Source organism: Chroicocephalus ridibundus, chromosome 8, assembly GCF_963924245.1.
Source record: "Chroicocephalus ridibundus chromosome 8, bChrRid1.1, whole genome shotgun sequence".
In the NCBI taxonomy this organism is placed as follows: domain Eukaryota; kingdom Metazoa; phylum Chordata; class Aves; order Charadriiformes; family Laridae; genus Chroicocephalus; species Chroicocephalus ridibundus.
The window spans coordinates 51,701,847-51,717,886 of record NC_086291.1 but is presented as its reverse complement, the minus strand read 5'-3'; the positions used below and the strand labels follow the sequence as shown (position 1 = coordinate 51,717,886).

At 42.4% G+C, this 16,040-nt stretch overlaps 1 protein-coding gene across 1 annotated transcript; it reads left to right on the top strand.

Moving 5' to 3' along the window:
* Positions 1-994: 994 nt before the first annotated feature.
* On the top strand, positions 995-15,004 carry TEKT4 (tektin 4). The gene is made up of 6 exons (XM_063344179.1): positions 995-1,562; positions 9,011-9,081; positions 10,600-10,743; positions 11,626-11,848; positions 12,938-13,092; positions 14,595-15,004. The coding sequence occupies exons 1-6, from the start codon at positions 999-1,001 to the stop codon at positions 14,809-14,811; spliced, it is 1,374 nt and encodes a 457-aa protein (XP_063200249.1). The 5' UTR covers positions 995-998; the 3' UTR covers positions 14,812-15,004.
* Positions 15,005-16,040: the final 1,036 nt, after the last annotated feature.

The window sequence follows — 16,040 nt, the reverse complement described above, 5'->3', positions numbered from 1 at the left end:
CCCGTGCTCTCCAGCACCTTCCCCTCCTTTCTCCAAGGGCTCTCAAGAGAAGCCTCTCCCTCGCAGCCTCTCCTTTCTTTTCCTTGCCTTGTTGCACAGCTAACCCCCCAAAATTTAATATAAGTCAAGCATATTCAAGCATATGCAAGTCTGTATCTCCTCAGGTGAAAATTAAATAGGGGGTGCTGCTGCAGCTGGATTTCATATGCATCTGATCTATAACGAGGCCTGAGTCACACAAATTGCCTTAAGAATGAAGATGGGGTATAAAAATGGAGTGAGGTGCAAAAATGTATTAAATTGAATGTCCGAAGACGAGCAGATACTGCAGGCCCCGCGCAGGGCCCCGAGGCCTCGACAGGGCCTCACCCCCTGACCGAAGGGCTCACTGGGCTGGGGGCAAGTGTGGAGGGGCACGCAGGGCTTCCCCCTCGCCTCCACCGCTCGCTGGGCAGGAATGGGGCTGAAGTCCTGTCAGGATCCTCTTGTATTTCCGAAACGACCAGGAAAAGGCGTTACTGCGCACAGGCGGCGGTTGGAAACAAGAAGTTCCTCAGCACAAAGGGGAGCCACAAAGGATGCAACGTAGAGGCTGCGGCGTACCTTTGTTCTCACCGACACAGTCGCACATACGAATGAGAAGCGTTACAACAGGCACCAGGGCCCGTGTCGGGAAATCCTCTTACCCCGGGCAGCGCGGCCGCCCGGCGCCGCCATGACACCCCCGCCAAGCCCCGCTCCTTCGTCATTGGCTGTTCCCGTCGCCATAGCAACAAGCAGCTTGGAGGCGGCCGGGGGCAGCCGGCGTTGCCCTATCCAACGTGCCCTCGGGGCGAATCCGCGCTCTGATTGGCGGCTGCCGCCGTGCGGTGGCGAGGGGCGGGCTTTTCCCCCGCTACCGCCCCGGGTTTCCCTTCGCGATGGGGGGACCCGCCTCCTCATTGGCTGCTGCCGTTGCCCCGGCGACGGGACGACGCGGCGCGGCCCAGCGGGGAGCCATGGCTGACTCTGAGGGAGGCCCCGGCGCCATGGCCCAGCCCAGGGTCCTGCTGACCAAGGAGCCGGCGCCACAGACGGTGCCCGCTTCCGACCTACCCATGAAGGTGTACGAGGTGGGGCTGAACACGGGGACCGACTCCTCCAGTGGCCTGGCCACTGCTGGCTTCCGCACTGCCAAGTACCTGCCCGCCGAGTGGCACCTGCACAACTCTGAGCTGTACCACAAGGCCTTCGCCGGCTGCGAGCAGGCCGAGCATGGCCGGGCAGAGGCCAAGGAGCTGGCTGAGTATGCTGCTGCTGCCGCCCAGCGTGCCCAGCAGGACTCCACGGCCGCTGTGAGCCAGCGCCTGCAAGACATACACTTCTGGAAGGCTGAGCTCCAGAGGGAGATTCAGGACCTTGATGCTGAGACCCGCCTGCTGGCAGCCCAGAAGCTGCGGCTGGAAAGGGCGCTCGATGCCACCGAGGTGCCCTATGCCATTGCCACCGATAACCTGCAGTGTCGGGAAAGGAGGCAAGCCCCAGACCTGGTCTCTGATGAGGTGGAGAGAGAATTGCTGAAGGTGAGCGGGACGTTAGGATGTTAAGCGTTGTTGGCAGCCCTCTCGTAGCGCTGCCTTAGTCTCTAAAATGGTTAAAAGCTTGATCAGTAGGTGGTAACTGCAGCTCGTGAAAGTATCTTCTGGCAGTGCACAGAGGCCTAGTGCCCCTTCCTGGCAGCCGGGACTTGTATGTCACTCCTAGATTTAAGAAGGATTGTTTAAAATTCTTCCTCTGTTTAAAAAGTATTTAAAATCACATGAGTATGACTAGAGGAGGCCAGATCCCCTCTCTCAGACCAGATCAAAACAAAATCAAAACAGGTTTCCTGAACGAAGATGGGCACCCTATTCTGGCATTAAAATTCTTCCAGCCTCTAGTTGGCTTAAAGTCCCCTCATCTCTGCAGGTTACACTTTAAAAATGCAGTACCCCATGAGCAGACTATTCGTGACCAGTGAAATACTCCTTGCCTGTTTCCATGCTCAGGCGGTCCAAATCTGGCAGTCTCTGCCATTAGCTTTTACTACGGAGTCTGATGCTGTAGTCTTGCCAAGGTTCACAACAAGGTGGTGATCCAACACTGAACTACAGTGTCTCAACACAAACCATCATTTTAAATGTCCTGCAGGACAGCAGCACGGCTCTCTGAACTGTACAATGTAGTCGTGCGACGCCTGCATGAGATGACAGCTCCAGGCAAGCAGGGGGGCACAGACAGATGGTATTTCTGACAGTGTGACTTCAACAAGCCCAAGACTCCTGAAATTTGCTTGATCCTTTTCCTCGCAGAGAGGACTCTTTACTTTACACTTTGTTATCTGTCACTGAGATCCAGCATTGCACGGAGATTGCCTTCAAACCTAATGTAATTATTTTGGCTGCACGTGTTACAGAGAACAGATTCTGCGTTATTTTTCATTCTGGAATGGTGCGTATTCTAGTGTCCCACAAGTAAATTAATGATTATTTGCCTGCAGCCTCCAATATACTGTGAAAGTTGATTCATGATGAGTTACTGATTAAACCAGATGATTAATATTTGTTGTTAGAAAAATATTGGAGAGACTTATATAGTTGATGGGATGATAGTATTTAGCAATATTTTTAATAGGAATTGTGTACAATTGCTGAATTGTAATCAATATTTAAGAGGTTGTTCCAGTCAAAAATATAAACATGTGAGAGTTAGTGTACAGGATATTTCAGTGTGTGAATTCTTGCGAGATTTAGATTACAGAAAATAAATTATTTTCATTGGCCGCTGATGTTTTAGAGAAGTCTGTGAAATGTACAATTTACATTTTCTGTCAGGATCTCTCTCCTGTATTTCTTTTCTCCTGAATTCAGAGAATAGTTTGTTCCTTGCTCAGAAGTCCATCTGCTGCTGCTGCTGCTGCTAATTCTTCACCTGAAATTGTGGTTCTCTGCATGTGACGACAGACCGTCAACAGCCAAGTGGGATGTCATCAAAAAAGAATGATGTGAGTTCAGATGAGGCGTGTATACCAGCAGCAGATGGACTCTTGAGAAATGAAGATTTTGTTGCCATGCCAATGACCTTTGCAGTGCAGAAGGAAGAGGAGTACATAATATCAGAGGAAATCCTTCCCATTTTCACAGAGGAATAGATTTTATGGCATGAATGTTTGCAAATAGCTTTTAAATAGAAAATAGCCGGCAAATAGCTTTGCCGTCTCTTTAAGATGCAATATACTCCATACCCCTTTCACTGCAAGAAATCAGATGGTATGTTGTATTTCTTCGGTTCTCCAAAACCAACTAATAATTCTTGATGCTTAGAGCTGCTCTGCCATGAATTCTGACTGTTCACTGCGCAGATTTCCAAGTTAATGGCCCAGTTCACTGGTAGCTCTGTGTTACGACATTTGCTTACTTGGAGGAGTTATGCAAATTTTATCACTAAAGCACTGACATACTTTTTCTGAATGTTGCTTACTTGTCCAGTCACTTTCTAATCTTAACTCTCTTAAGAAATTCAAGGGAGATCAGGAGTAATTTATTCTCTTCCCATGCGAAAACTGAGAAAAAGAAGAAATAGTTTCCACAAGTCAGCTGTGTGAGGAAACAGACATTATTTTCCTTGCAGTTTTAATTACACAGTTAATTGATATTCTAGGGCATTGTCCTTCCTTTGAAATTATTCCTCTCCTACTAGCAGCCCAGGCTTGCGCTGGCATCATTCTCTGGTATCTTTGCCATGTTCCTGCCAGCTCCCATGGACAGGAGCATGGGGGAACCTGCAAGTGGGGGAAGAGCGTATCTGGACAAGGGACTGCCTTTCACATAGTCACGGAAAAGCTTTTCATAGGACATAGCTTTTGTTCCTGCTTTCAACTTTCTGCAGCAATGAAGAAATTTTCCAGTTCCCGGAGCATCCTGCTAAGATAACCACCTTTCAGCAGCCCCTTGGCAGATGACATTTAAAGAGACAACATCAAACACAAGCAGTTTTGAATCTCTGGATGTAATTGCACTTTTATTATCTGGTCAGTAGGAATCACTTCAGATGATTCACAAAGAAAACAGAACTATCTCTGACGAAGGCTTTATGCATCCAGATAAGATTTGGGGTTTTCCTATTTTTTGACAAAACATCTATTTTTTTTAAGGAGTCTGGGCTCCAACTCATCTCTCCTATTTGCTTTGCAGCATGGAATCGTGTTTAGTTCATCTGTTGTGATACCACCATTAATAAGGGAGACCTCATTGCCCCCTACAACCACCTGAAAGGAGGTTGCAGAGAGGTGGGTGTTGGCCTCTTCTCCCAGGTGAATAAGGACAGGACCAGAGGAAATGGTCTGAAGCTGCGGCAGGGGAGGTTTAGATTAGATATTAGGAAGAATTATTTTCCTGAAAGAGTGGTCAGGCACTGGAACAGCCTGCCCAGGGAGGTGGGTGAGTCACCATCCCTAGAGGTATTTAAGAAACGTGTAGATTTGGCACTTCAGGGCGTGCTCTAGTGGCAGAGATTGTAGGGGGTTTTTGGTGTGCGTATGGTTGGACTTGATGATCTCAAAGGTCTTTTCCAACCATGAAGATTCTATGATTCTGTGATTCTATCTAGCTACTGCTGGAATGAGGGATGAGGGTATTTAAGTGAAAGCTCCTCACATGCATAGTAAAATCAGCTGTTACTCACAAGTTCATTGACTCCACTTAACAGCATATTAATCTTTTCTTTATGCAGTTCTGGTTAAGAAAGAGAAGCTGAAGGACACAATTGTTTTTTTCCAATAAAGAAGGATCTTTGATGACTAAAAAGAAGATATAATCTCTCAAGTAGAATAATTTTACTTATTTGCGCTGCTGCATTGAAAATAACTGAATGCAGAAAAAGCAGTACATGCATCTGTTTTGTGTGAGGTTTGACTTTCCTAACCTGTATGACATCTCCTCTGAATCCCCTTTGCATCAGTTTAATGACAGTTTAGTATGTTTATGTGCACACATTTAATATTGAAAAAGTAAGCCCTAGCAAAGGACTTGCCACGTGGTGCTATACTGTAAATAGATTATGTTTCAACTGCATATATTCTGCATTTCAAGGTTATTTCTGCATGTCCGGTGTCCAGATTCATTAACAGAGATACGACTGTGGCATAAGCAGATGTACTTATATTTATGCCTTTTTTTTACCCTAGAACTGTATTTGACTCAGAGTGTTGATTTGTGGTGTGTTTGCTTCAACAATGAAGTCAGCCCCAGCTATTCCCCGATGCTGAAGACAAAGGCATTAGCCAAGATCCTGTCAACTGTGTAAAATTAAAGTTTAAAAAAGTGGAAAACTATACATATGTATGTATTCCTGCTAGCTGCAATAATGGGGCAAGGAAAACAACAGAATACCGTTTCCAAACACTGTGATCTGTAGTTTCGCCAAGTGAACCAGTGCAGAATAGGGCAGTCCCGTACATAGACAACTCAGTTAAGAGTGCGGTGCTTATTTTCAACATCTGCAGATGGTCGATTTTGAAATGACTCTTGGAGACCATCAGGGAAAAGGCCACTCACAGAGATGAGATTCTGAAGACTGTTACCTGCTTTCACTCCCAGCTGTAATGAATAACAGTCTTCCCGTTACATGCTGTTTGGGGGTCTAAATCTGGTGAGATCTGTAAGCTAACTTGCTTTTATTTGCTGTGCTGATGTGTGGACATCTGGTGTCATGTTGTTACTGATGGATGGATGCAGCTGGATTTGTAATCAAGGGCGACTGCACAGCCTCTCTCACGGGGTTCTACCAGTTCCTCTTAGCTGCTCTCGCACTGTGTTATTCTGGCCCTGGGCGCTGTATTTAGACATTCCTGACATCTGCAAGTCACTGATGTAAAAAGACAGGCTGCAGAAAAAAAAAAAAAAAAGGATTTGTAGATTCATGGAAGGCACAAACATCTGCTCTTAAACATTTTCTTTGCACCATTAGTTACACACTTACAAAGTCATGAACTGGGATGGTTTTATCACTGGAGTTGAGGAAAATCCAACTTTTGCATCATAAACATTAAATACTGTAATAAAAATAAATGGCATCTAAACTATAAAATGTTCTCTCCCTGTTAATTGACAACCATTTATAACAACAGAGGTTTATTATTGGTATTAACCGTGGAGAAGACAGCTGAAGAGAAGCCAAGATCACTTCAGATTTGACAGTATTTCATTTTAATAGACAGCACATGAAGACATAGATGGGAAAAATAAGGAGAAAAAAAAAGACATTTCATCCACCAAGTCCTCTCATGAACTGAAGAAATGCAAATCTAAGTTAATGTTGTCATCTGAACCAGAGATGCTACTAGCTACTAAACCTCTTTCACATGCTTTTCCTCTCTTAATACAGTCTTGGCCTTCAAATGCATGGCCAGCAGAATTCTGTGGACAGATGAAATAAAGGTCATCCATTCTGCCACTTGGTAGAACCCAGATCTACCCCCAGGATTTTAATGTGGATTCACCCCCATTTTTATGGCTGAAATCACAGAGCCCGGGAGAGGTGTGCTCCCGGCTGCAGCTCTCTCTGCCATAGGTGTTGATGGAATTTACTCTGCAAAGAAAATGTGAAGGAGCAGATAGAGCATTTTGTAAGTCCTCCCCGTGGAGTATGAGATTCCCAGCTCCTGCTCCTCGGCAGGTAGCGCTACCTGGCAGACATTCATGCAGAGTGGACCTTCTCCTACGTTGAATCCACGAGCCAGCCACAGCTATGGGTAGGCAACAGGCTGGATTGTCCTGCGATGTCTTAACAGCACAGCTAGGAGCGAGGAACCCAGACGAAAGGATCTTCATCTTCAGCCTAGTGCCACAGCTCCTCCCAGCCACACAATCTGACTTCTTCACTTTTTTAAAAGTTATGAGAAATCATTTAGAAGATAAGCATTGAAAATTCATCATCATTTATCCCTGCTTATTCAGTTTAACTAGTCTTAGATTGGCACTGATTATGAGAACTGTATCTTCAGTTTTAAATGTCATATATGAATGCGTATCTCCTCAATGGGGAATCCATTTTTAAATTTTATTTGAGGTCATTCAGCAAGGGAGTTCTTTATTTTTGCATTATTTCACTCTTTCCGTGTGAGAGACCTTAATTGCTAAAGGAAGACTTTTCTCATTTAAAATTGTGCACATTACTCACAGGAAACTGGTTGTCTCTTTATTTACATGGAAACTGACTACCAAACACAAAATAGTATCAGTAACTACAAATGTAATTTTGAGTGCTGGATCTTTCTAACCCTTTGAAATCCTTTTGAATTTTTACTTTGACAACTCAGCTATTGTAATACTTTCTCCCTGCAGAAAGTCAGTTTTGGTGTTCTCACAGTTTGTAAAAGGATATCTTCAGTTATGTGTTTATTTTAATTATTCTCTTTTAGAGCCTCAAAAATAATATTTTCTTTCCAATCATGATTGTCTTTTTCCATTTAGAATAAAATAATTATTTTATGGTCCCTGTTGGTTTCTTACGATGGAGAAACTGACACTGCAGGGACACACGCACTCATTTATTTATCAAAAACAGTACAAGGATAAACGAGCGCCAGCAGTATTCTGGGAATAAAGTTTATTAGTAAGTATATGCTCCCTTAGCTGTCATTGGATGACTGTCATTGATGTAAACCAGCAAAATAATTACGAGATTTTCATATACAAAAGCTCTTTTTCATATCGAGCCTCAAATATTAAATTTCTTTAAAAAAGAAAATGCTTGTGGGACTGGCTTTTATATAATAATATGTAATCACCAGGTCAGTAAAGTCACTTCATAGACCGTTGATAGTTAATCCCTAAAGCAGCGTTATTGCAGTCAGAAATGAGCACAAGTACTTTTTGTTCAACAAGAGATTATTAGAAAGTATGGTCTTTTTTGGTTTGATCACGTTTGTGTTGAAATGAACATTCCTGCTAAAACCAGCTTGAGCTGAAACTTCAGACATCGGATCCCTTATCAAGGTGAGGCAAAGCTTCGTGATTTTGCGGAGTCATGTCTTGCAACCAAGCGGAAATTAACCCCTCGAACAACATTGCATATTTGAGATAATTCTGCAGTCCTTGATACTGTCCATCATCAGCGGCAAAATGAGCTCTGGAATAAATAGATCTAGTAATAAAATGAAAGCTGTAAGTGTCATTGGGTTTAATATTATGACAGCTTTCCTATACCTGCTGAAGCAGACGGTGACTGTTTAAATCAGAGTTGTAACTTTTATTTTTAGTTAATACAAAGCATTCAAAGGAGTCAGACCAACAGAAGATTATGATACTGCCACTCCTTTCTGTTAAATAGCACCTTGTCACCCTATATTCAGACAAACTGTTTTTGGAGATCCGCAGGAATCTGATGGGAAGCCTCTGCCTTGCAGACAGATAAAACGCTTACTGCAGAACAAGGCAGCCGGCTCTGAAGGTATCTGCAAGGACTCAGCAGGTTCTGGAAGCCAGTGTCTTGCCAGAGGAGCTGATCTGCTGCATCACATCCCTGTGCAAGGCATCAGCCTCTGACCTCTGAGGTTGCGCCTGCGGGACAGAGACTGTCCTGCTCAGGGTTAAAATGGCACTTTGTGTCTGTGCGAGGCAGTGACTCTGGTCTCCTCCTGAGCATGGTGCTGGTGCCTTTTTTCCCCTACTTCAAGGCTGTGCAAGTAATTCAGATATTCTGTTTAATCTGATAGAACGTAGATCTTTTTTTCATAGAATATACACGCAATATGAAAATAATGAATCCCCAGGCTTTAGAAATATTCGAAGTATTGCTGCTGCCTCAGACTTAGAGCTGAGTTACCTCCATATCTACTAACTCCTCAGAAGATTTTGTCTTGCAATAATATGGGAAGAGTGGGTAAAGAGTGGAAGACTTAAGTATTTATCCACAACATTGAAATCAAATTGCTCTGCAGGGTAGCATGTACTGCACTGGATATCACAGAATTCTCAATGTTTTTATCTAGGAAGCTGAACTCATCAGAAATATCCAGGAGCTCTTGAAAAGAACTTTGATGCAAGCTAGCAACCAGATGCGGTAAGACATTTTTCACGATACCTTAACAGCTAATTTATATAGCCAAATAATTCCTGACATACAGGGGCACAGCGCCCAGTGGATATGCTCGTAGCCATGCCAGGTTTATGAGCAACATGAATTTCAGTTAAACCTGAAAAGAGGTACTCAGCGATGAAATGTCATGATTTTCAAGAAGGGTACGGTAAGAGAAGAGCCATACCCTAAAGCCATGCTGTAGACTTTCAGCCCTGATTTCCAGTATGTATATTGGGTTCTCCGATTTTCCAATGCTAAACTTCAGTGCATATCTGGATATCACTCTACCTTGTTGCACCTGATGATTTATTTGTAGTATAGAAGCTTTTAAAATAATTTATCTGATCAAAGGACCTTTTCAAGATGAGTTTTTTTGCCACCAGATGTCAGTATGAACTTAAAATATGAAACTTCACTCTATCTTCTGTATCAGTATGAATGTTCGTTGCATTTCAAAAGGAATATTTGCTTTTAATTTATAACAAGCCCTTTGGAAAGATTTTACCCGAATCCTAAGGTGCATCGATATGAAGGAGTTAACTGCCAGAAACATTGATATTTTAGTTTTTTAATTTTTTTTAATCTGGTCCAATTTGTGCTATTACACCAGATAAAATGAAATATCGCTTTTAGAAAGAATGTCTATAAATGCAGAATAATTTAAAGTAGTTCTGTTATGTCAATTAGAGTATGAGAATAATCTTCTGAGTTTAGGCTTCACTTTTTGTAATTGTTTTAAGGTCTTCTTAGTGCTGTCGTTGGCCAGCACAGTCTTTTTAATTCCTTAGGTGACAGTGACATCTGGTGTTAACAGTTGATAACGACCCGCTGTCTTTTGTAACCTGAAGTCATTCTAATTAATGTGGTGACATGTGACTCATTAAATTGACAACAAAACAGCAGTTTTAACTCTGAATATCATTGTACCTGTTTCTTCCAAGGACAATTTACACTGTCTACATGCTACAGTCTTTGAAAAGCTAGATAAGAGGGCTCAGAGAATGATACAGGGTCACTTTATGAAGGTCTTAAGTTTGAGTAGGGCTCAATATAGCAGCAAAAGAGGAGGATGGGTCTTCTCTTAGCACTACCTGATGAGTTACCATGGGAAGAGTGTTCTGTTGGGCGAACCTCCCACCTATGCTCCCCATAATAACTGCAGCTGTAGCCGCTACTGAAGAAATCCTCTGTGGTTTAGGATTATTATGTAAAATCCAAAGTCCAACAACTCCATTGTCTCAGGCTATAAGAGCTCTAAGCCTTCAGCAGGCACAGAACAGCACAGAAGGTCTGGGGTAGTGGTTAACACATTAGGCTTCCTGTCAGAGGCGGATAGTTGTGCGAGTGTTTGGTTAGCATTTTCAGGACAAAAATGAAAGTTTATGTTCTCATTGTTCTTTGAAAGACAAAGGCTCAGAGCCTAGCTTCACAAATGTTTGTGATAGTTTTGTTAGTTGTATTGTTTTGCACTAACGATGTGTGATACTGATGACTTTTCAGATTAAATCGAGATCACAAAGAGTTTTGTGAAATGGACTGGTCAGACAAAGTTGAAACCTACAACATTGATGATAAATGTGGAAAATACAGTAACCAGAGCACCAACATCCAGTTCCATCCTAGCTCAGTGAAGTTTGAAGAGAGGTGAGCAGTTACTGTCGTTATCCTCCACAAATAATCCTGGCAAGATACAGTACATCCTTTGCATCAGTGAAAGCTGTAACGCTGCTCTGAATTAAAGGTGTTATTGCTGCTGCTTTGAACATACAATGTCATAGCTTTAAAATAGCTATATGGATAGTAAAGGTAGTGCTACCATCTCGGCATGGCACACCACTGATGGCAAAGTTGGTTCACTGTATGCAGGCTGAGTTTGTAGTAGCTTTTCTCAGAAATAATTTGCTTTATACTTTTAAAACCTGATCTAAATCCTATTAAGACTTACTGTTTGACATCGGCAGGCATGTCATTCTTTCAGGAAAGGCCTGTGCTGCTTCCTCTACACAGAGAGGATTACTATTACTTGCAATAAATCTCACTGCTTCCCCCTCCCCTTCCAGGCAGTGCTCATATGGCACAGTGTCCCAAGTGCTATGTAGTTCCTTCTGCTGCTCAACATGGCAAAGTGTAAGCGGAGATCTTGTTTCTTTTTGTTTCAAAGTAGACAGAGACTTTAAAGCTTGAATATATTCATGTGTTTATTTGCTGGTAACTTAACTGCTTGTGCTTGCACAAAAAAGTGTATTGTATACTTTTTTTGCCTTGGTAGTATTAGCTAAAGATGGAAGAACTTTGGATGATTTTGTGTCATGTATCAGAACCCAAAAGATGAACAAGAGTTTATTAATTTTATAAAGGATTAGTCTTCCTCCTTCATGGTAAGCCTAGACTGCATGCAACAGCAAAAACAAATAGAGGTTGACAACACTTTTGCAGGGAGAGAACCAGCTTCAGATTGTCTTCTTAAGTGCAACTTGAACCAAAGATCCAGGTTGCTATTTGTATACCATTCACCTCTTCTTCCAGTGCCTCAACACCGGAGACATGGGCCAAGTTCAGTCATGACAACATCTACAGGGCAGAACGAGAAAAACTGGCTTCCATCAATCTTCGTGCCTTGATTGACAATATTCTTCATGACACGTCTGAGGACATGAGGAAGCAATGTGCTGCTGTTAATGAGGCTTTTGCCAAACACTGTGAGGAGCTGGACGATACAAAACACAAACTAGAACATCATTTGAAAAAAGTAAGTGTTATTCTTGAAATGCTGGCTACAGTTGTGACAGCCTCTTCCGAGAAGCAGAATTATCCTCTAGGAAAAATGTCTTAATTTGTGTCAGATACAGAACACTATTTCACGTCAGCTTAGTATCTGATAAAAGTTGTTCTATTTCTGTACTTTTATTTTTTCTATATTCTGGCCAAATAGGAGATTGAAACTATGAACCAAGAACCGTCCAAGTGCCAGGTCCTGCATTTCGGTCACAACAACCCCAAGCAACGCTACAGGCTTGGGGAAGAGCGGCTGGAAAGCTGCCCGGCAGAAAAGGACCTGGGGGTGCTGGTGGATGGCCAGCTTAACATGAGCCAGCAGTGTGCCCAGGTGGCCAAAAAGGCCAACAGCATTCTGGCTTGTGTCAGGAACAGCGTGGCCAGCAGGAGCAGGGAAGTGACCATGCCCCTGTACTTGGCACTGGTGAGGTCTCACCTCGAGTGCTGTGTTCAGTTCTGGGCCCCTCTGTACAAGAGGGACATAGAAGTGCTGGAGCGTGTCCAGAGGAGAGCTACCAGGCTGGTGAGGGGTCTGGAGACCAGGTCATATGAGGAGAGGCTGAGGGAGCTGGGCATGTTTAGCTTGGAGAAGAGGAGGCTGAGGGGAGACCTCATTGCCCTCTACATCTACCTGAAAGGAGGTTGCAGAGAGGTGGGTGTTGGCCTCTTCTCCCAGGTGAATAATGACAGGACCAGAGGAAATGGTCTGAAGCTGCGGCAGGGGAGGTTTAGATTAGATATTAGGAAGAATTACTTTACTGAAAGAGTGGTCAGGCACTGGAACAGCCTGCCCAGGGAGGTGGGTGAGTCACCATCCCTAGAGGTATTTAAGAAACATGTAGATTTGGCACTTCAGGGCGTGCTCTAGTGGCAGAGATTGTAGGGGTTTTTTTGTGTTTGCGTATGGTTGGACTCGATGATCTCAAAGGTCCTTTCAACCATGAAGATTCTATGATTCTGTGATTCTAACTGGCTCACTGGGACCATGAACAGATGTATAGCACACAGAGAGACAATGTGTATTTTTTTTAAAACAGTTCTTTTTCTTGGGTGTGCTCTTTAGATCCTTAAGGAGATTGGATATCAAGAAGCTAACATTGCTGCTCTCAAACAAGCTATCAAAGACAAAGAAGCCCCGATGAAAGTTGCTCAAACAAGGCTGTATGACAGGTCTTTTAGGCCCAACTTAGACCTCTGCAGAGATGAAGCACAGTTCAGGTAAACACAATTAAACAGGTCCTCCAAGGTGTCCATCCTACCCAGAAGTGAGGTTAGACAACTTTTCCAGTTTTTATTAGCAACACACGGCTTCTGGCTTTTATTACTGGGTTTGATTCTGATATAAGTCAGAAATAATTCAATTGACTGAAATCATTGTGCGGAAAATACCGTTTTAACATAATGTATTGACAAATCAAAAACCTATAGACTCGACGCTGCCTTTTTTCTCTATTCTTTCTTCTCTGAACTGTGTGGTTTCTTTTTGATTTAGATGATCCCAGAAAAAACCAACAGCATGTGGATCATTTGCAACCCTTTTGCTGTTAGCAGTTCCCCACAAGGTGGACTATGTGCTGAATGAATTATGCTTCAAGTGCTGAGAATGTAAATAGGCTGCACATATTCATAGTCTGAGACAAGTCCTCAGTACTACCAACCATTGGGCTGGTGGCATTTGATTTTCAGTAATAATCCTCTTTAAAACTGGCGATCAACAAATCCTTTCGAATTAAAGGTCTGAATGTCACATTTGCCAGTTTTGATCTCATTATAAGCTTTGTAATTGATTCTCCTCCTTCACATTTTCCTACCCTTAGGAAAAGTGGGGAATCAGCTTTTGCAGGCTTACAACATCCTTGGAGCAAAGCTGCCTACCATGTAAAGCCAATATGCTGTTCTTTATACAGTGGGGAAGAAGTTATAGTTAATCCAAATGCTTTATACCATCTCAGGCACACTCACTTAAGGTCCTGATTCAGCAAACCGTCCCTGTGAAAGCTCTGCAGTATGTACATTGCCTTTAATGGGATTGAGGGACACATGCAAGTCCTTTGCTGACTGGGCACGTGTTTAATTGCCAGATTTACACTGTTTGTAGTTACTCCGTTTGCATAGCACACAGGGATCTTGTTTTCCCAGGAAGTAAATATGTGCCTCCTCTGCAGGTAGATTGCAGTAAAGCACCTAACCTTCACTGACTTTCAGTCGGAATGATGTGCTGCTTTACAAATGGTTCCTTGCTTTTTTAAAATGATGCATTACTGCATCTTTAAAAGCTTATATGGTTTTAAAGTAAAGACTGTTTTCTGATCTCTGGCGCAAGCATCATCTTTAATACTGAAGTTTTATACCAGTGAACAGATATCACAAAACAGGCTTGACAAAATGCTGATCCAGTCGAACTGGGTGATTTACCTAACAATTTTCATCCTATAATTCTTGGTACAAGTGTCCTACAGAGTGGGAGAAGGTGAGGATGGATGGTTCCACTGTGCTCAGTGGCAAAGGACATTCTTGGTACTACCTAAATCACGGGAGACTTCTGTACAGAAGCTGTGAAAGTAACTCTGCTTTTGACCAAGTATCTCCAAGCTCCTTCGTTGTTGAGTATTAGGATTCTATAGCTGTTGATTTTTATTCTCATTACAGTTCGTATGTCTTTTTTGAACACAGACTGGCTTCTACTTATTTTTTTTATTACTTAATGTAATTCTGTTCAGGTTGATCCGTGAAGTTGAAGAACTAACTGAGTCCATTAATTCCCTGAAGAAAAAACTGCTGGAATCTGAACAGGCTCTGAGGAACCTGGAAGACACACGGATGAATTTAGAAAAAGAAATAGCTGTGAAAACAAACAGTATTTTTATCGATAGGCAAAAGTGCATGGCCCAGCGCACTCGCTACCCTGTTGTTGTTAAATTAACAGGTTACCAGTAGTAATCTCTGTACTAACTATGCGAAGTCTGGAAGAAAAATGAGATCTAGAATCTTTCATATAAAATACATGGATAATATTATACACAGAAGTACTGTATTCACTGTTATTTTCCTCTATTTGGTTTAAAATGCATTAGTAATGTATCATGGTGGGCTTTGAGTCGTGCCTTTAAAAGTTCAGTCTGAGTACGGATGTTTATAGTGAGTTTAAAACACAGCTCAAAGGTAATTCATTACATCTAGAGTTTATCTGTATCATATCTACATAATTTGCACAGTATGTGATATTTGGGGTTTTCACCCTAATAAGTGAATATGTTAATATTTATTGTGAGCTATAATAATAATATACAGAAATGTAGGTATAACATTTATAGCTTTCTATCATTTTCGGACAGCCTGAAATGAGAGCAATAAAACTGCTTGTCTGACAGAAGATCACATGATCGGCAAGGAAACAGATGATAGACTTTTAAGCTGCTCAAACATTATTAGTTAAAAAAAAGTTTGCACAGGTTCGATGACAATCTGACTATCGGCAAAAGCACTCCCAGTCCATGATGTGTGCTTATTTAATCTGAAAATGAGTCCACGGGTTTTTAACCTTCAAGTCAATAAATTTAGGTTTTTTGCAGAAAAAAAAATTACCTAAACAGCTTGCGAATAGCAACCGTGACTTTCAACTTAAGCACTTGGGTGTTGAATTGAGCTCTTGATCTGTTCCAGCTATTCCCTGGAAGCAAGGTATGTGTTTGAACTATTACCCGTAATGGAGAACACATCAGATTCATCTACTCCAGTAGAGCCATGTAACAAATGTCATTCATCCGTTAGCTTAGTAGGCCACTTGGTTGAAGAGGTGACATGTGTCAAAAAGGGGGAAAAGATGACATAGAACACAATTCCATTATGGTTTCCTGCATTACGGTCTTTCACTTGTAAAAAGGAGCTGATCAAGGAGGATGAAAAAAAAAAAAAAAGGCAAAACACACACAAAAAAACCCCTAGCCAACGTACATTTGTGAATAGCCCTGCTCTGTTAACCAGAGCAGGAGAGGCCATTAGCCTATCTGTTTTTCTCACAGGCAGCTATTTGTATTATCTTAACTCAGGATGTGCAGAGCGCTATTAGGCAATTGCCCTCCTGCTAAAAGCTACTACCAGTTCTTTGAAAACCCGCTGCGTCAGTGAGGGCTTTTGACCCCAGCCTCTATGTTACAGGCTCTGTG